This window comes from Cricetulus griseus, chromosome 2, assembly GCF_003668045.3.
Source record: "Cricetulus griseus strain 17A/GY chromosome 2, alternate assembly CriGri-PICRH-1.0, whole genome shotgun sequence".
Lineage (NCBI taxonomy): Eukaryota > Metazoa > Chordata > Mammalia > Rodentia > Cricetidae > Cricetulus > Cricetulus griseus.
In genome coordinates this window covers 131534846-131555968 of record NC_048595.1, presented here as the reverse complement: position 1 = coordinate 131555968, position 21123 = coordinate 131534846, and the positions used below count along the sequence as shown (strand labels likewise).

At 34.2% G+C, this 21123-nt stretch overlaps 1 protein-coding gene across 1 annotated transcript in view; it reads right to left on the bottom strand.

Annotated features, from left to right (window-relative positions):
- Positions 1-21123, bottom strand: part of Mmp16 (matrix metallopeptidase 16) — a 246648-nt gene that overhangs the window by 97183 nt on the left and 128342 nt on the right. The window contains exons 3-4 of the mRNA XM_027403567.2: positions 18842-18964; positions 8732-9036 (exon numbers count right to left, since the gene is read on the bottom strand). Of these exons, the coding sequence (XP_027259368.1) occupies positions 8732-9036; positions 18842-18964 (428 nt within the window). The remainder of the gene's footprint in view (positions 1-8731; positions 9037-18841; positions 18965-21123) is intronic.

Below are 21123 nucleotides of genomic sequence, written 5' to 3'. Positions count from 1 at the left end.
AAAAAAATTAGTCTGTGAAGAAATTATGAAAATGCAATATGAGAGCTCTATTAACACCAAGGTGTAGATACATGCCAAATTTTAATTCAGAACCTTCTCTTATCTTTTTATTGTATTATGATTAAGTCACTTGAGAATTCATTCATTTATTCTAAAACATGTATCTTTTAAACAGAAACATATTTTATTAATTAAATTTACTCATTTATATACTGACTAGAGTTTCCCCTCCCTCCTCTCTTGCCATTCCATCTCCCCATTTAACCTATCCCCTACAATGCACTCCTCCTCTGTGTCTGTTCAGAGAGAGGCAGGCTTCCTATGGGTGTCAACAAAGCACACCATATCAAGTTGAGGTAGGACTAAGCTCCTCCTCTTGTGTTAAGACTGGACAAGGCAGTCTAGTCTGAGGAATAGTTTCCTGGAAGCCAGCCACAGGGTTATGGACAAGTCCCAAAAGTAGATCAAGTTTCACAACTGTTATACATATGTAAAAGTCCTAGGTTGGTCCCATGCAGGGTCCCTAACTGTAGGGAGGGTGTGAGCGCCTATGAGCACAGGTTAGTATTCTTATCATATATACTAGAAAATATACAAGTAATTATAAAGACAAACCTTTTCTTTTTTCCCATTATTTTTCTTGGTTTTTATAATAGTGTTAGAAGAACGATGACAATTCCACTCCTAGGCATATACCCAAAAGAAGCACATTCATACAACAAAGACATGTGTTCAACGATGTTCATAGCAGAACTATTTGTAATAACCAGAAACTGGAAGCAGCCTAGATGCCCTTCAACCAAAGAATGGAAGGAGAAAATGCGGTACATTTACACAATGGAGTACTACTCAGCAGAAAAAATAAATGGAATCTTGAAGTTTGCAGGAAATGGATGAACTTGAAGAAACCATTCTGAGCGAGGTAATCAATCACAAAAAGACAAATATGATATATTCTCACTCATGTGTGGATTTTAGACATAGAGTAAGTGATTACCATCCTACAATCCACACTGCCAGAGAAACTAGTAAACAAGGAGGAAACTAACAGAGACAAACTTTGTCCCCTGAAGAAAGGGAAAGGGTCACCACCCCATGAGCAAACTGAGATCATGGGAAGAGGGGGAACGGAGCTACTGGAATGAGAAGGGAAGAAGAGGAAGGATGCATAGGTCATGAGGAAACAGAAAGGTTGAGTCAGGTTTAGATTAGAAGAAAGGACATATGATAGGCAGGATTTTAGTTGGGGGGGTGGTAGGAGAGGAAGGGAGGGAGAGGGGAACTGGGAGTGTCATGTAATTCAATCTTGTTTGTAATTCAAATATATATATAAAACTAAAAATAAAGAAGAATGAAGACACTCATGTGAAATGCAGTATGATTTTTGACTTAGTGAATGGCAGTTTTTTTTTTTTAGTTAGATATATACTAGGGATCTTACTTTTTTAATACTCAGTTTCTTTTGTTTCATGTTTCTGTTGCTCTATTTTGGGGACAATGTGTGATCCTCAAAACAACTGGTCTTTTTTTTTTTTTTTCTTGCTTTTTTGAGACAGAGTTTCCCTGTGTAGCTTTGAAGCCTGTTCTAGAAATTGCTCTTGTTGATCAGGCTGGTCTCAAACTCACCGAGCTTTTCCTTCCTCTGCCTCCTGAGTGCTGGGATCAAAGGCTAAAGGTGTGAGCCATTGCCACACAACTTACACACTTGGTCCTTTAACACTGTATTTTATTATTGTCTTTCGTGTCATGTCATCTCAGTTTTTTTTTTAAAGTACTAGCCAACTACATCTATATGATTGGCTGAGCTTTATAGTAGTACCAGGTCCACATTTCTGTTCCAGAGATATCTATTATGGGGTATTCTGTATACTGTCAGTATGTTTTTCCTTTCTCCTGGCATAACTTCTATGTGAAAGGCTTTTTTTTCTGGTCCCCTTCCTCCATTCTTTTTCGTCTTTTCAATTGTATAATTTTGTTGTTGTGGATAAACATACAAATCTGGGCAAGTTAGCACACTTAATGACTGAGTGTCCTTACAAAGTAGAAGTAATGATAATATTTCGTGAATTTCTTAAGAAAATTAGTTAATGCATAAAATTAATTGAGAATAATATTTGAAACATTAAAAACACAATTAACCTTTTACTGTTAAGTATTTTCTAGTTTAAACATCTTTGACTAAGACTGTTGATAACCACCAAATAGAATTAATTATTACTTTCTTCTTTCTCTTTTGACTGTTATTCAAGTATTCTTAAAAAAAAAAAAAAAAACTACAAACAAGGATGGCACTCTATAGTTTTCACCAATTTTCATTGCTTGAGATATTTGTCTAATAGTGTTCAACCTTTTCCTTTGGGCATAATTTTTAAGTGTGTGTGTGTGTGTGTATATGGGTATGTCTGAATGCATACATGTTTGTGTATCTAAATGAACATGTGTATTTGTGTGTTCATGTGTTTGGGTGCCAGAACGGATGTTATTTCTCAGAAGCTAAACCCATTCGTTTTATAATCTTTACATTATACTTAATTTGTTCATTTTGCACCTGTATGTATGTGTAAAATGATAAATAAGTGATCCAGAGTCTGTTATTGGGATTCAAGCTTCAAGCTGAATATCAGAAAAGCAAAATAGCTGGCCACTAGCACTTACTACTACCTCATGCTGAAAGGGTTGATCCTGCTGCCTCTCATCAGCGTGTCTGGAGAATGAACGCTCCTGTCTTCCATGTGGCCGGAGAATGAGTGCCTTCTACTGAATACTAAAGACCCTGATTCTATCTTTTATAACCCTATATTGGTGGGATTAAAGGCATGTGATCTGTTACTCTTTTAGACTGATTCAATCTCATGTATCCCTGGGTAACCTGGAAGTCAGAGAAATCCATCTGCATCTGAATCTTGAGTCCCAGGATTAAAGGTGTGTACCACCACCTCCTAGCTTCTGGCTGCTGGGATTAAAGAGGTGTGCCTGGCTTCTATAGCTTGTAGCTTACTTTGCTTTCTGAATCTTCAGACAAGCTGTAATAAATCATAAATAAGATATCACCACATGTATATGTGTGAGCATATGCATAACATGGGTCTTGTGTGGAGGTAGAGGATAAATGCTGGGACATTGATCTTTCTTGTTTGGGGGTCCTGAAGTTAAATTTGAGTACATTTGCCTGGTGGTCAGCAACTTTATCAACCAAACTATATTTCCAGTTTCACCTATACACCTAAATTTTGAGAGAAGCTACCCCATTGGCTTGGAACTTGGCAAGTAGGTTAGGTTGAGCAACAAGGAACAAGCAGAGATCCAAATGTCTACATTCCCCAAACTGGTGATTTCTGTTTATGCTTTCAAGACAAGAGATTTCTGTCTGAACTGTCTCCTTAGTCTGACAACTCTTGTTCTCTGATGTATCAAATCAAAAATACAGCCTCTCTACAGACTAAAACAAGGTCTATTTATGTTACTTCTCTGATACATAATCAACAGACAGATAAGGAAGTAAGTTATGGCAATGACATTTTTTATGTCAACTGAAGAATAGGGTAATATACATATCAGTATAAGGAAAACTGGAGGGAAGTCTCATTTTGTTTAAACCAAAATGATTTACTAAGCAGAAATGCATAAGATTTATATAATGCTGCAAAAGTAAAAGTCAAAACTACAGTTGAAGATTGTTTGCATTTTTGGCAGTGTTGTGGAACAAATCTGGAGCCTTATGTTTGCTTGGCAAGTGTGTTCAATAGACCTGTATATCCAGCCTTGGTCTTGTATCAGTAAGATAAATTATTAAGTTACTGTACTAAAGAGACTATTTTGTTACTTTGTTACATGGCTAAATTGGAGAAGTTCTGTGTTTTCTTGATGATCATCTAGAGTTTAAGATAATGATCCAATTGAAATATAAGCCTGAAGGTGGGTTTCATAGGGGAATCTAATGGAAACAGATTATTTGTTAAAACTACAGTATTTAAAAGAAGGTTTATTGTAATTAAGCAACTTAGCCAGAGAATCAGGCCATATCAAAAATTCCAACTTTTCTGTGCATAGGTCATTAAATATCAGCTTCTGAACTTTCTGAAAGTTCTGTAATGCCAAGGCCCTGGAATTGAATTGTAGTTCATGGAACTTGCTCAGAAACATTAACTATGTCACTTATAGATAGGATAAATCAATCTCCTCATGAAGAAATGTGTCTTCCCTAACTATTAAATGAATAATGGCATCCATGTCAAAATATATTGAAGGCATTGGATCCTCCATGTTTGTCTGTCTCTGATCAAATGTTTGGAATGAGCACCTGTGTTTTATCTCACAAACACAATGTAAAATTCTTTGTTTAGCCATTGACATTTCAGTTGCATGTGCCTCAATTATTGATTATCATTTTGTCTGCAGTAATGTTCAAGATCCATTCCTATATCTTATTATTGATGACAGGAATTGAACATTTTTAAATATAATTATTTCAATTCATCTGCTATTCTGATTTTTATGAAGATGTAGAAATAAGCAATTCAATACTGCATGATAATCATATAATGCAACAGAATTGAATGGTTTGTGAAAAACTGAAGTGTAATAAACTTTGTTATGAGTCTAATAAACTGCAGTAAGCATGATAAAATGAATTTTATTTGAGTAAGAAGAAACTTTTGTAAACAAGGAAATAATGTCCATCTTGAATGTGATGCCTAATTACTTTAAAGACTCCTCATCCTTAGGCCGGGCATTGGTGGCACAGGCCTTTAATCCCAGCACTCGGCAGGCAGAAACAGGCAGATCTCTGTGAGTTTGAGACCACCCTGGTCTACAAGCGCTAGTTCCAGGACAGCCTCCAAAGCCACAGAGAAACCCTGCCTTGAAAAACCAAAAAAAAAAAAAAAAAAAAAAAAAAAAAGACTCCTCATCCCTCATCCTTTAGTAAAAACATGTTAAAATATGTGTTTGTAAGTTAATTTTAGAATTTAATATATATATACCTGTGTTAAGATTGGTTAAGGTCATTTACCACATAGTCACAGCAAATCCTTTCCTTTATACACGGAAACAGACAACATAGATAATAATCACAGACTGTGGACTGATTGATAAAGATGTTCAAAAATATTCACTTGTCACCTGACACTTTTCTTCATCGAAGATCAGAGTGAAAAGCTTACGTGCACCTCACAGTAGCTGCAACGTGAACAGAGAGGCTGGGAGATAGCACAAGGAGATTTAAAGCCTTGGTTTGCCTCTGGCAAGAAACATGTGATTCTGTGACCCATTATACTATTCTTCATTGACTCTCTGTGGTCAATATGAAGATCATAACCACGTAAGTATACTCATAAAGGAAGTTAACCTCATGAGAGAGCAGGATTAAAGGTAGACAGCAGTCATTTCATATTTAATAACAATATTCTAAAAGAGTTTTGATTTTCCATGAAATTTTAATCATCATTTCCACTCCATATTTGTTAGTTCTGATCACCTTGAACATGCCTCTTTACACTAGGTAGTGAACTTACATACAATAATCTGTTACTAAAACACACACACACACACACACACACACACACACACACACACACACACACAATTCTGGACATAAATCTCAGGGAATCGTTATGCCAGACAAATATTTCTTCCTTGACCCCTGCAATACTTTCTTGTTAACAGAATTGTAACTTAAATAAAAATGAAATTCTGCCTATATCTAGATAATTTTTTTCCTGTGGTAACTGATGTGAAATATTATTGTACTAGATACTTGCTTATTCAGAAATAATTGTTATGATGTTTGTTTTTAGGTAGACAACTCCATGTAAACGTTTATTATCATATCATAGCTTAGAAAAGAATAAGTTGGATTTTATTCAAAATAGATTTTAACATTCTGTTAGAGTTAAATTTCCTCACTTACATCAAGGCAATAAATAATTTTTTCAAATCTTGACTAGCTAACTATTTTCTGTTTTGAGTTACTATGCCCATACTCAATCCTTTCGACTAATTAAACTCAATATAAATTTGAAAATGACATGTTTTATTAAAGATGTATACATATGTAAATGTTCTTTTATGTTTAATTACAATTATTGTGTAATTTCGTAAATGATCATTAGTTTTAGTTTTTAAAAGGCATCATGACAATAAGAAAATTGGTAAGGAAGTAAGCAACAATGGACTATAGTTGCTGGAAGCCTGTGACAGTGTTTATCTCTTTTCAGGTAGACAGAATTCAAATTGCTTTCCGTAGTGGAGCAATATGCTGTTGAAAATAAGCAAGGGACTTAAGAGGAGGCTTTTCATTTGCATATTTATGCTGCAAAACTAAGCAGCAATGTTTTCTAGCTACTCAAGAGCTGTGAAGGAGAGGGGAAAAACAAAAACAAAAACAAAAACAAAAAACAACAGCCTAGGTAAGAAAGCCAGTAGCATATTTGACTGATTAAAGAAAATACAAAGTTTATCAATAAAGATGTCAGAATTGTATGTTCTGATATCTGTGCTACAAAATGACAGTCTTGTGGTTTGTTAGGAGCTCAGATGCAAAACTGCTTGAATGCTTCTCACATCTACTAATACCACAAGTGAAGCTGGAGGCTGCTCTCTTGATGAATGATCAATCCTTCAGACTGACACGACCTAGTTGTTTGCTCTTGTTGCTTAAGACTCTGAATTTCAATTAAGCAGTAAATCATTATAGAATTATATTTTCAACTGCCAGTTAGCATGCCTTAAATCACTAGCAAATCTGAATCACTTTTATTTTGCAGAATTTTTTCTTCAGGATTCTCTCCAGAGCAAAAATTCTTACTTGACTGGTAAACACATTTTTTCTCAAAGTGTATAGCCAGATATCAAATAATTATATGATGTAAGATGCCAGCTGGGTGCTTACATCAAAAGAATATTATAATTACACTTTAAGTTACAATCCACAGTATAAATTGAGGAAAATAGTTTGTATTCTTAAGATTTTGGCAAACAGGTCTTGACCTACCTGTAAGTATTAAGTCATGTTATATTTAAGATTTTTTTCCCACTGACACATTCCTTGGAAAATGTTTTAAATAAAATGAAACACATAAGCATTCACAGAACTGGTCCCACTCAATTAGTATAAACATTTCCTTTCCTATATAATCAAATCCTCATTTGTATTTTTGTCAGTAAACTTGTTTATTATAAATGTTCTGTCTGGTACATAGTGGAGCAAAGACCGAAAGTTTAGTGCTGTTTTTATTGAGTATTTCAGCATTTTAAGAGAAATATAGACAGCTTGAAAGAGAGAATCATTGTGCAATATTTAGATAATTTAAATTTATAGGGCCACGAAGCTAAATAAATACAACTGGCAGCATTCAACTATGTCTGCCAATGTTTTAGTATTAGAAATGGAGTGTTATAAGCAAGTTAAACATATTTTATAGACAGCATACATGGAAAATACTTCTACTTGCAGGGTTCACAGCCTACAACAGAAATAACACAATATAAAGTAAAGCAAATTTGTTAGAAGTTATTTGAGATAATGATTACTTAACCAATATTTAAACATATTTCTGCTTGACCCCAAAGCTTTGGGTTTGAATCCCTCTATAAAAAATTCTATGGCATTCTCTCATTATTTAAAAAAAAAACTTACTAATATTGTAAGCCTAATTTAATACTATAAAACATACATATATTGATTCCAAAGATTGAGTCAGTATCACATATTTTATTGTGGAAAACACATAGATTAATTTGTCATATGAAACTGTTATTTAGTTATAAATTTAGCCGTACCAAACTTACACTATTCATGACCTTACTAGTCCCTATGTATCCTAAAAGGAGCAAGGTAATTAAAGAAAATCTATCCAGCTAAACATTCTCATGAACTAACAAAACTTCATTCCATGGCTAGGATTAACCCATCAAAGAGTAATTAAGAGTTTTATTAGCTGGGTAGTTGCCATCAAAGTGAAACATGTTGTAGTAGAACACCATTTAGAAAGTTGGGGAAGGAAAATTATTTATGTCTGGATTATAAAAATGAAGGATTTAAACACTAAGGACTCATATATTTCTTTAAGATGCCAAACATATTTTTAAAACATAATCTATAAATGCACATTTGCATACAACGAGAACTATCCTTTTAACAACAGTAACTCACTCTTGTATTGCATTTTCTGATGCTGTTCATCAGAACACAATGACAGCAATTAGACAACTAACAGATATTTTTTGAAAATAATGCAAGAAGTTTGCCTATGAGACAATATAGATGGTATTAAGGTAATCACATACTCATGTCCTATCCCATTGAAATAGATTACAGACAAAAGAGAAGGGAAAATGGTATATGTAAGAAGGGTGGTGGTGATAATATGACTAAAAGTAATACAAAATATACAGTAGAGCACACTATATATGTCAAAGTTATATTTCATATAGAAAAAATGCCATGAGGTGTATATGATGACTATCTCATGGCTTTACAGATGAACTATAAATTATGTTAATAAGTAATGATTTATAAAGACATGTAATTCAGTGTTTACACTTACACCCATTCCTTCAAAGAACACTTATGTATCTACACATGAAATAATTCTGGTCAATTATTTTCCTAAAATATAAAACACCTTAAACAGTTGCTTTTATAATTTTATTAAACATATAATCAGAAAATCATTTGAGCATGGAAAAATAAAATTGGTATCATTAACTTTGGAAGAAATGATGTACTTACCATCATGATTGGGATTTCCCAGTGTCCATGGCTCATCAGAATCAAAATGAGTATCTCCTCCAATTCCTGGTCCAGGGAAATAGGCATGTGCCAAAAATCCTCCCTCCCCGTCAAAGGGGGAACTGTCTCCATGAAAACCAGATGCAAAAATGATGGTTATATCCACATCACGTTTGCCATTTTCTAGTTCACTGTAGGGAACTTCTTCAAATGTTAGCGGAGTTACATTCTGCCACACATCAAAGGCACGGCGAATTGCTCTCCTGGTCTCAGGGTCTCCAACTTTTGGAGTTACATTCTTTATACTGAAAGTTGGAAAAGATAATGATCAGTGTGGCTTCTGGTGTGTAATTTGAATTATTGCAATTTCTTCACCTCTTTAGTTCAGAATTTTCAGAGAAAATGACTACATTATAGAGAAATAGAATTTATTCATTTTAATCGACTTTATAGACACTCTTCATTACACTGAGTTATTTCATTATCATCAAGGGAACATTCATGTGCCAATGCTATTAAGGAGAAGAGCTGTGTAGGACACTTAGGGGGTGGTAGGATGATAGATCAATCAGTTTGCCAAATGATGAAGCAGGTGCCACAGCTTCGAGTTGAAATAAAAAAAAACAATTTCCTTTTTATTTCCATCATTGTAGAGGTATATTGCTGTAATTATACAATTAAATAATATCTTTATGCCTAGATATCTGAACGCCAACTCAGCATGAGTCAAATTTTATTTAGTTTTTTAACAAAGGCCCAGTTATTATGGTCTCAGTTATTCTTCTCTGCATAACAATGTGTTTTCTGAAAACATAAATAAACATAAAATAGCTACTTACAAAAAAGATTTACAGATTTTGTCAATTTTAAAGGATTCAGGAAAATATAAAAAATGTACCTTGGCATGATTACTTTCACCCTAATCTATCGTTAATATAAATTTATGAAACAAACTATTTTTTGTTTAACACTAATTATATATTTATATATGTATATATAACATATATATAACAGATGAATACTTCAGAGTTAATAGGTTTCAAATGCTCTCAATCAGTAATTTTCTGCAGATAAGCTTGCAGCAAGTAAGATCTATAATACAAAAAAAAAGCTGATGTTGAATTGAATATAGCTTGCTATACAATCATCAAAGGTAATTGGAAGACGAGTTTACAGTGATAGTGATGTAGCCAAATTATGGCATCTAAACTGCATGACATTACTTATATAGGACTAAGATTTACTTTTCTTCTTCTATTTCTCAATATTGAAAACATTTCAAGTTCTACTTTCTAGTAGAAAATGGTAACATTCTGATTATATACAACTAAGTTCTATATAATAACTACAAATACTACAATGATAATTATCTTCTTTGAGCATTGTGAATATGACAAAACGCTCAACATACCATATTTAATCTTACCAGTAACATATAGAGAAGAGTATTAATACCTTAGTAAAATGCTACAATTTATATGAATTTAAAGAAAACATTCCCTGTGACATAAGAATGTTCTGACAGGTATTTTCCTAAACAAAAGTCCCATGCCTTGGAGTTCATATACCCCATCCAAAAATAAGCTTTCCTTTCCTTTATAATACATAGCCCAGACCTTATTTACATTTTGATATTATTTACTGAACATTATTTATTCTTTATAAAAGGACAAAGAACAAACAAGTAGAACAGGGTTGGCAGGAAGGAGTAATCCAGGAAGCCACAGGTGGTAAAAGGCTCTGAAGTGGAGATGTTCCAGCAGATTCCAAGAGCCAAAAAGTACATGGTGTAGCTTAGGCACTGAGAATAGTAGTGTCAGAGGTGTTTTTTTTTTTTATTTTGTTTTCAACTTTTAAAAATTCTTCTCATAACTGAGATGAATGTTGAACTTTTGGAACAACTCTCTAGAATTTACTATTGATAGGAAAATCATCTGTATGCTATTTTAAAATATTATACTTTTATCAATGACCTCCCCTTCACTTTTATATGTTGCTCTGAGTACAGGAAGAACAACTAGAGTATTTTCAATGACACTTGACATTGGGATTCTGTCTTGAATAAATGAATTGAGGCACAATGAGGAATGAATATTGTGACAGAGAAAATGCTGAAATGGAAGATATTTAAGGACTTGTAACCCTTCAGTTGGAAGATGGTGGAAAAATTTATCAGGTGGTGACAACAGAAACAGGATTCATTTTTGAGGGTACACACACAAGGAAATTTAACATCAGTGAAAGATAGAAGAAACAGCTTTCTGCTTGCTCAGGGATAGTTGGTTGTCAGTTTGTGCTAGTGTCAATCTCCATTAAGCATAATGCCTTGTATTAGTTTTTAAGAAAAAGGAAGTAGCTACTCGGAGGCATCAAGGACTTTGTAGCATGTTAGAAAAGTGTAAGCATAGAAGCCCTATGATCATATTTCCATTACAAATATAACTGCTTCCTATGGAAAATGGATGAGAGGGGAAAGGTGGTAGGAGATATCCTTCCACTAACTCAAAGAGGATAGACAGGAACATGCTAAGAGCACCGGTCCTGGAGACACAGAGAACATGTTTTACCCTATATACTGAGAGAAATGAAAGAGCAGATTGGTAATACAATATATGATGGAGAAATGAATTTTACTTCAGGTAAATGATAACGATAAATGATGAAAATAAATGATTGTTATGTTAGGTAAGTTATTAGAGGCTATGAGAAGGATAAAACAATAAGGGCAATATAGACTAACACACACTGTACATGTACATGTTTTAACTTGAAATATGTCACTGTTTACATGATTCCATACACTGTGGAGCTTCCAAAATATGTTTTGCCATTCTATGTGTGATATTATTCATGAATAAATATAAACCTTATGTGTAATTAAGAACCATGTTGGGAAATCCATATAGAAGACTCAAAAAACAAGGTGTCACTAAAAACTGTGCTTCTTAATCACCGTTTATATTAGCTGATAAATTATATAACAGAAGCACAGAGTGATAGTGGAGTCATGACAGTAAAGTGAGTAGCCATAAATTTCTAATGTGTAATGCACAAATAACAAAATTTTAGCCACATAAAAGGGCAGTATATTAAAATGAGGAACACTAATTTTTTTTTCAACTCTAATGAAGCTGAATTATATGAAAAATATTTCTTGCAGATTTCCTTATATAGATAAAGAGAAGATTCACTGAAAATGTATTTTATTTGCTCAAGTGTTTATCAGGATATTTTATAGAGAATTTTACCACACTTTTCAATTTTTCATTCTGATAATATTTGGAACTTTAATCTAAAAAGCACACCAAACACAAGACAACCTTAAACTGATTAAAGCAAAGTGTGTAAAGAATTTATCAGAATAATTGGCACTGGTATCAAAATGGGTGAGCAGGCTTATTTTTACTAAGAAGACGTAGGAATTCTACTCTTAACATCATTATAAACTGTGCCAGTTAATTTCATGATAATCACACATAGAAAGATTGCTACTTTATTTATTCTTATCATGGTAAATCTTTTTCAATGTTAGACTACAATTTTACCTTTGATATTGCAGGGAGGGATAAAGATGAATGCCTGGAGTTTATTTAAAATACAGAAACATTTTAATACTCTTTACTAAAGTTAGCTACTGTTTGGGGGAGGGTTAAAACATTAATATAAGGGAAAAAACCTTCTCTGACATAAATTATCAATAAATACTCATTGTTTTCTAGGTTCATAGATGACTTTCAGGCTGTTTACTTATTGCATATAGTCTGTAGTCAAGAAGTTTGTCATTGCATGATATCCATATTGGAGAATATACATTGAAAAGAGAAAATGTTAGCCACACAAAAAATATTCAGAAACAGCTGAAAGTCTGGGATATTGAACTAGTTATTCAAAATAACTCATTGATATATGTCAGAATCTTAATAGAATTGTAGCTAACATAAAAATATAAGGAGAGAGAGAGAGAGAGAGAGAGAGAGAGAGAGAGAGAGAGAGAGAGAGAGCCATGTGATAGAAACTGTAAGAAATAAAGTAGAGAACAGGGCAGAAATGAAATTACATGTAAAAAAATGGAGATTGCCTCTGATATTCTCAGTATGGCCAAGAAAAGAATCAGTGAATTCTAAAATATTGCAGGAACTTTGTAAACTGCAAAATATAGCAAAGAAATGATGTAAATCAGAATAGATACTACATGAACTATGAGAAAATAGATGTAAAGATTACATGCAAAGGAAGAAGAGCGTATGTACCAATGTCAGCAAATGTTTCAATATTAAAAAGAGAGATCAAGTTACTGATCCATGAAACTCAGAGCACATGAAAGAGAAAATCCCATCACACCAAAATCATGTCTTTAGAAGAACAAAGCAAACAATTATAGTTAGAATTCTGTTTTTAAAATGAAAGAAAGCAGCACAGAAGGTTTAAATGTTCAGATAATAAATAATAAAACCACCAACCTAGAAATCAGCATCCAGTGAAATTAGCATTCAAAAGTGAAGTAGAAAAAATAACGTGTTCAAAGAAAAACTAAGGAATTCTTGTCAGTAGACTTTCCTGACAAGAGATATAAGACTTCTTCAGAGATAAGATCAGAAATTCAGATCTACATAAAGAAAGGAAAAATATTAGAGAAGGAATGTACTTCTTTCTTAGATAACACAAAACAAACAAAATTATGTGAAAACAATATTTAAGCTAGCATTAAAATGAAATGCTTATAAATTACTGTTTTATATATAATATTTAGCTGTCTATATAAGAATATATATACTGTCTATATGAGAAAAGTAGAAAATCCTGATATACATTAAACTATGGTAGTAAGAAAGTAGTCATGTTCGTGCAGAGGAAGATTCAGTATGTTAAGGTTTTAGTTCTTTGCTACTTAATCAGTAGACATATGTATTATTAATCAAAACATATCCAATTATTTTATAGATATGAAAAGATATATTTAGAATTTGATGTTGAAATTCCTGAAACTTAACATAAACAGCACAATACTTAAAAAGTACCCAGAAAACTAAATCTACTAGATATTACAGTAACTTCCAAGTTAACAATTGAGGTATTATAATGGTGGCTTAGAATGGACATATCAGGGACAGAAAGGAAGAATAAGCCCAAGGGATACCAATGGAGAAAAGTCAACTAATCTATGGCAAATTAGTGAAAGGAATACATTTTGAAAAACGCAGATCTTTTTAGCAATATTGCTGGGGAAGAATGGGTACACATTAACCCAACATATCCACAAATGTATCCATGTAAGACTCAATTAATGTACATATTTTAATGCTATTTCAAAAGTGAAAGTAGGGTGGGGCTGTAGCTCAATTATTAGTTGTTATCTAGCATGTAGGAAGCCCTTGGTCTGTTCACCATGATCACACAAACTTCCTCCCTCTTTTCAGCCATGATTCCCTAAGTTTGGTTTAATGTTTGACTGTGGGTCTTTATATCTGTTTCTACGAGTTGTTAAATGAAGCCTTTCTATTGACAATTGGAGTAGGCCACAATCTCTCTCAGGATAGACAAACAACAGCCAGGTCAATATTTCACCACTGGAGCCCAGCTACCCTGCTACAGCAAACTGTTATGGTATATTTTTGGACACTACATATAACAACAAAGGGAGGATATGAGTTGGATATTATTAGAATTATGACAACTGCTGTAAAAAAAATCACAAAGTAAATGGAAGTATAATCACGAACCAAGAGAAAATGGTGGAAGATACTACTGATTGAAGAATTACAGAATAACCACTGCTAAGTGTTCTAGAGAAGACAGCCATCTACTTATTAATCAGAAAATCTGAGGAGACACCTTACCAAAGAAGATAATATGAAAGCATGTAAGAAGTAAGTATAGATTATGCTGAACTTATATTTCACTAAAGAAACCATCTATGTACACTATCTCCATTTCCATGAACAAGGAGAATTCTGCCCCAGTGTCTTAGTTAGTTTTATGTCCACTTGACAAGCCAGGTACATTTGGTAAGAGGGACTCTTAATTGAGAAAATGCCTAATAAGATCCAGCTGTAAGGATCTTCATCTTACAGACATGTTCTTAATTAGCAGTTTCTGTGATAAGGCCCAAACCATTGTCATTGGTGCCCATCCAGAGCTGTTAGCCCTCAGTTTTATAAGAAAGCAGCCTGAAGAAGGAAGGGGCAAGCCAGTAAGCAGCACTCCATTGTGTCCTCTGTATAAGCTCCTGCCTCCAGGTTCCCACCGAATCTGAGGTCCTCTGCTTTGCTTCCCTCAATTTACTATGACTAAGGATATGTAAGCCAAATAAACCCTTCCTCCCCAAATTGATTCTGGTGTTTTTACACAAAAAGCAACCCTAAGAAACACTGTCAAATCAGTTACAGCTTCAAACACTTAACTACTAAATGCTGGAGATATTATAGGCAATAGAGTTTTCAGGAATCACTAATGACGATTCAAAGAGGAACAAAAAGCTATGTTAGCAGTTTTGTAGAGAGCCCACCCCAGTTTTAGTATACAATAAGCAATCACTCTCCTTGGTACTTATTCAAGTTATCTAGAAATAAAAAACTTGAACAAAAGATGTTTATACTAGCTAGATTCCTGAGAAACATTGAAAATAACTGAGATGGCTTCATTAGGTGAGTAAGTAAACTGTGGTGACTTTACAATGGATTGTTATATGGTAATAAAAATAAATGAGCTATCAAGTCACAAAAAGATGCAATGAAAACTTAGGTATATTTATGTATGGAGAAGTGAATTGGAAAAGACATTTTGCCAGACCATATCTAAATGGCAAAACATAAAAATCAATGCTCACATTGATAATAACAAAATAAGTAATACCAGGGTTTTAGAGGGGAGATAGATAGAATAAATTGGCAAGAAATGGGATTTCTAGGGCACTGAAACTACTTTTATAATATTGTAGATGCAGACACATGACATCATACACCAGCCAAATACATAGAACAAGACAGTGAATGGTATGATAAAAAATAGTTCTCCCACAGGAATCAGAAGTGACTTGGGATCATCATATTTGTAAATGTGCCACACTAAAGAAAATATTCCCAACAGCAGAAACTGGTCTAAAATTCCCAACAGACTCCTTGGTCTAAAATTGCTGTGAAAAATGAAATCATTTATTATTTAAGAATGGCTATAATTTTTTATGATTTTGAAATTGTTTATAATTATGCTAGGTAATATGAATAGAAGTAAAGTCTAAGTCACAGTAGGTTTCATTTTTCAAACTTTTATATTTTATAATGTTTCATTACCTTTCTAAATGCCCTCTCTGTCACTATCAAGAAAAGAATTGCATTTAATCAGTCTTGTATAAAGTATACCGTGCTTTTTAGTCTCCAACCTTGTCACTATGCACTACTTGAAACTGAAGTTCACTAGAGAAAGAAGGACAGCTGATTGAACAGCAGGCATTAATATTGACATTGCTGGGAAGATATAAATAGTATCCCATATTAATTTCTGGGAATATATTTAACGTTCTTTGAAAAGCAAAGATAAAATATGTGGTTTAAAATGTTCCTGTAGCTAAATGAATAACACCATGAAAAAATTTAAATGACAGTGAATATTAACTGCATGGAAAGACCCAAGGTTATTTTCTCTTTAATTTATCTGAAGAGCAGTTGACATAATTTACATAAAAAATCATCCTGTGTCATTCTATCCGGGAGGATGATATGAGATTACAAAATAACTCTGAGTGATGCCTGTCCTCTAAATAATCAAAATAAGCACAAATGCCATACTCTCTTTGTATATTGAGAAAACAAAAACAAATCATTTTAATGTTATATTTAAACATTTCATTAAGGCCTATTGGTGAAAATAGCAAGAATCACAAAATACCTTTCCTAATCATAAACTTTGATTGAGGTATTTTTGGACATACTACTGTCCATGAAGGGTCTTCCATCTTCTATCCATTGGTTTAACAAATTTCTTTCAAATATTCTTATGGGCCTTTGTTGAGAAGAAGCATTTCAATAAGAAGGCTATAGTTTGCCAGGCGTTGGTTATTGGCCGGGCGTTGGTGGCTCATGTCTTTAATCCCAGCACTTCGGAGGCAGAGGCAGAGGCAGAAGCAGGCAGATCTCTGTGAGTTCCCGGCCAGCCTGGTCTCCAGAGAGAGTGCCAGAATATGCTCCAAAGCTACACAGAGAAACCCTGTCTCAAAAAAACAAAACAACAACAACAACAAAAAACAAAAACAACAACAACAAAAAAAAAACCACTGTGGCTTTCTAGAATGGTTAGGACAATCATGGTGTGTGTGTGTGTGTATGTGTTGTTTCTTCCTTTTCATATAGACACCACATTTATGTAATTATTTAACCTACACATTGCTATATGTTCATAATGACAAACATGGTTCTCATGTTTTATTTGTTATCTCCCAGGCCTGTATATATGTATGGTCTCCCAGAGGAGGGGAAAGGGACAAGAGCTCCAGAGCAAATTGGGAGCATGGGGGAGGGAGGGAACAAGGGAGGGGAGAAAGAGGACTGGGGAAGATGAGGGGATGGGAGAACATGAGGGAGCACAAAGATTGAGTTAGAGGAAGAAAAAAGGAGAGCAACAAAAGAGATACCTTAATAGAGAGAGCCATTATAGGTTTAAAGAGAAATCAGGCACTAGGAAAATGTTCAGAGATCCACAAGCATGACCCCTACTAAGAATCTAAGCAATAGAGAAGAGTATACCTTAAATTCCTTTCCCGATAATGAGATTGATGACTACCTTCAATGCCATCCTAGAGCCTTCATGCATTAGTTGATGGAAAGAAAGCAGAAATCCACAGCTAAACACTGAGCTGAATTCCTGGAATCCAATTGTCGACAGGGAGGAATGATGAACAAAAGGTTCAAGACCATGTGGGGGAAACCCACAGAAACAGCTGACCTCAGCAAGTGGGAGCTCATGGACCCCAGTCTGACAGCTTGATGAACCAGCATAGGACTGAAACAAATCCCCTGAATATGTGTGTCAGTTTGGAGGCCTGATCCGTCTATGGTGCCTCTAGTAATAGAATCAGAATTTATCCCTATTTCTCGAATGGACTTTGGGAGCCCATTCCCCATGGAAGGATACTCTCTCAGCCCAGTTACATGGCTGAAGGACTAGGCCCTCCCCCATGTGACATGGCAGACTTTGATGACCCCACATGGAAGGCCTCACCCTCCCTGGGGAGTGGATGGGGGAGGGAGGGTGGGATAGGATGTCGGTTGGAGGACTTGGGAGGATGGGAGGGAGAGGGAACTGAGATTTATATGTAAAACAAGATTGTTTTTAATTTAAATAAAAAATAATTATAAAATTTCCAATAAGTTAGTGGTACCATTAGATTGGATGCCATTTTGCATCATTGAAGATAACAAAGAAAAGTTGTCAAGTTCAATAATTACATAGTTACAGTGCTACCTCAAACACTAACCATTTTTAAGGCATTTTGTTTAAAAGTTAGACTTAACTGTGCAGTGGTTGTGCATGTCTTTAATCCCAGCAGTTGGGAGGCAGAGGCAGGTGGGTCTCTGGGAATTCAAGGCCAGCCTGTTCTAGAAAGCTAGTTCAAGACAGCCAGAACTGTTATACAGAGAAACTCTGCCTTAAAACCCCCAGCCATATGGGTTGGGGGAGGACTGGGTGGAAGGGGATGGAGAGGGAGAAGGGACTGACATGTGAAGCAAGCTTGTTCCTAATTAGAACTAATAAAAAAATTAGAAAAAAGATGAATTTAAAAAAAACAGCCAAAAAGGTAGACTTATAGATTATACTTATTTATTTTTTAGACTATAAATATTTGTCAAAGATTACACTGAATTGTAACACTCATCTCAAAATCCCTCAAGATGTTAACATCTTTTGGAAGTTGTGAGGCACAAAATACAAAGAGACCAACATCTGCAAGTTCCCTGTTGGCCATTTTAGTCTTTTCCTATTGCACTTTCAAATTCTATACAACAATATATCACTGGTTACTTACATGTAGTCCATGTTCTTAAGTTAACATGCATCAAACAAAATGTCAAATCAATAGAAATTAAACAAAGTTGGGGGTAGGGCTGAGTATTGTACCTATAAGTGATATGTTTATGTTGCCACTTCTGTCCAGTTAGTGCATAGCGTTTTCGACGAATGTTGAATTTGGAGCTGCCTCTTGTCTGATCTGGTACACCACATCTAGGTTTCTTCATCCAGCTGAAAAAAGAAAAAAAAATACGTATTTTCAGCAAGTCCTCTTAGTGATATCAAAATGAAAAGGAACAGCAATCCATGAAATGATTCGGAAATCGTTCGTGTTCAATGCCCTTACAATTTAAGTCTAAATATTTACCATACATTTTCAGAAAGAGTTAACATTATGTTACTACTTAAATTCTTTAGTGCATTTACTTCCTCCAAAGTTCTCTAAGATAACAGCAGAAAGAAGTTATCTGAAATTTCTATACAGATTCCAATGTTGAAAAAGTATGTAATCTTAAGCAAATCTTCATGTCATATCTAAAATAACACCAGGGCATCATGGAATGCTAACATTCTCTGAGTTTTGGTTTGTTTTGTTTGCAGATGAATTTCCCCTTATTTCTGAATATAATATTTTATTAGTTTATTATATTATTTTATAATTTATAGTTACAATTATACTATTGTGTTACAATATCTCAACATGATATTACATTACAAAATTTCATTATAATATTGTTGGCAAATGAAAATAATTCTACAGTCCTAAGATTTTTTTTCTGAGACAGGATTTCTCAGTGTAGCAGCCCTCCATACCTATCCTGGAACTCCGTCTGTAGACCAGGCTGGCCTCCGATTAACAGAGACACACTTGCCTATGCCCCCCAACCCATGAAGTAATTAAAAGCCTGTGCCACCACACCCACCTTGAGTGTTAAGATTTGATCTCAGACTTTTTGCATCGGTTATGAGTTAACACTTGGCTCCTAAGATTTGCTGTCAGACTTTCAGTACATTTTTGCATGGAATATAAGTTAACACTTTTTAAAAAATATTACTTTAAATTTTTATTTCATGTATACAGATGTTAGACTGCATAGACACCTCTGTGCCATGTGTGCGCTTGGTGCCTGCAGGGTCAGAAGATGGAGTCAGATCCCTGGGAAATGGAGTTCCAGATGATTGTGATTCACCTTAAAGATGCTGGAAATTGAACCCAGGTACTCTGGAAGAGCAGCCAGGGCTCTTAACTGGTGAATAATCTCTCCATTAGCTTCACAGATTTTTATAGTCACCATGCTCCTTCTAATCATAGGGTTCGCTAGGGCAGAGTCCCTCTCCTTCAGCCTTCAGAGCAGTACATTATTTGTTCATATGGTCCTGGCATTTTTCCAATTCTCCTTTAGTTTCAGTCATTATTCATGTTTCCAAATGAAAATCAAATTCAGTCATTATAAAATATTTTTTAGAGTTTGCAGTACAGAATTACAGAATGAGTTGAATCAAAATGCTGTTTTGTGTATTGATTTTCCTGTGTAGTTATATGTCAAACTCTAACTTGTCTTCTGGGGCATGCATTTGAATGCTATCATGTTTATTAACTAGGCTTGAGACTTGTTTAAGTAGAAAGTTGTTAAGGATTTTTAATAGTTTCCCTCACAATACGTTTTTTCCTGTTCATTGGCTTCTTTACTAACTACCAAGACCACACTCAATTTTCAAGTTGCTACATGCTTCAGATAGAAAATGAAAATAATTTCCTTTTATGACTTTCATCACATATGTGCATTTAAAAATATTTTAAATGGACTTGAATTTAGAAATGGCTATCTATGAATATTCACTGTATAACTAGGTATTTTCATGTGTATTTAGAATCCTGGACCTAGTGGGGAGGCTGAAACAGTTTTGTCACTTTAAGGCCAGATAAGTCAATCATTCCAGGACAGATAAAGAAACAGAACAACACTGACATCTAAAGTTATTTATTTATTTGTTTATCTATTTTTAGTCTGCCTCTCCTATTGTTTTTGTTTCTGTTTTATTATAAAACTGACACATGCTTATTATAGAATGACTTCAAAATTTAAAAAAAAATAAACTTCTGTTTTGGAAAGTCAATTAATTTGTTAGAAGTAGCATGTTTAAAATAGATTTTTTTTAATCATTCATGTATGTTCCTCATCTTTTTAGTAGTTTATATATTTGTGTAAGTGTGTGTGTGTGTGTGTGTGTGTGTGTGTGTGTGTGTGTATACCAAGTATGGGTGCCTCCAGAGACCACAGGTATCAGATCCCCCAGAGCTGGAGACAAAGTAGATTTTAAAAAATAGCTTTTTTATACTATACATGAACGAGAATGAAAACATACACCAATGAAATCACTTAACTTTA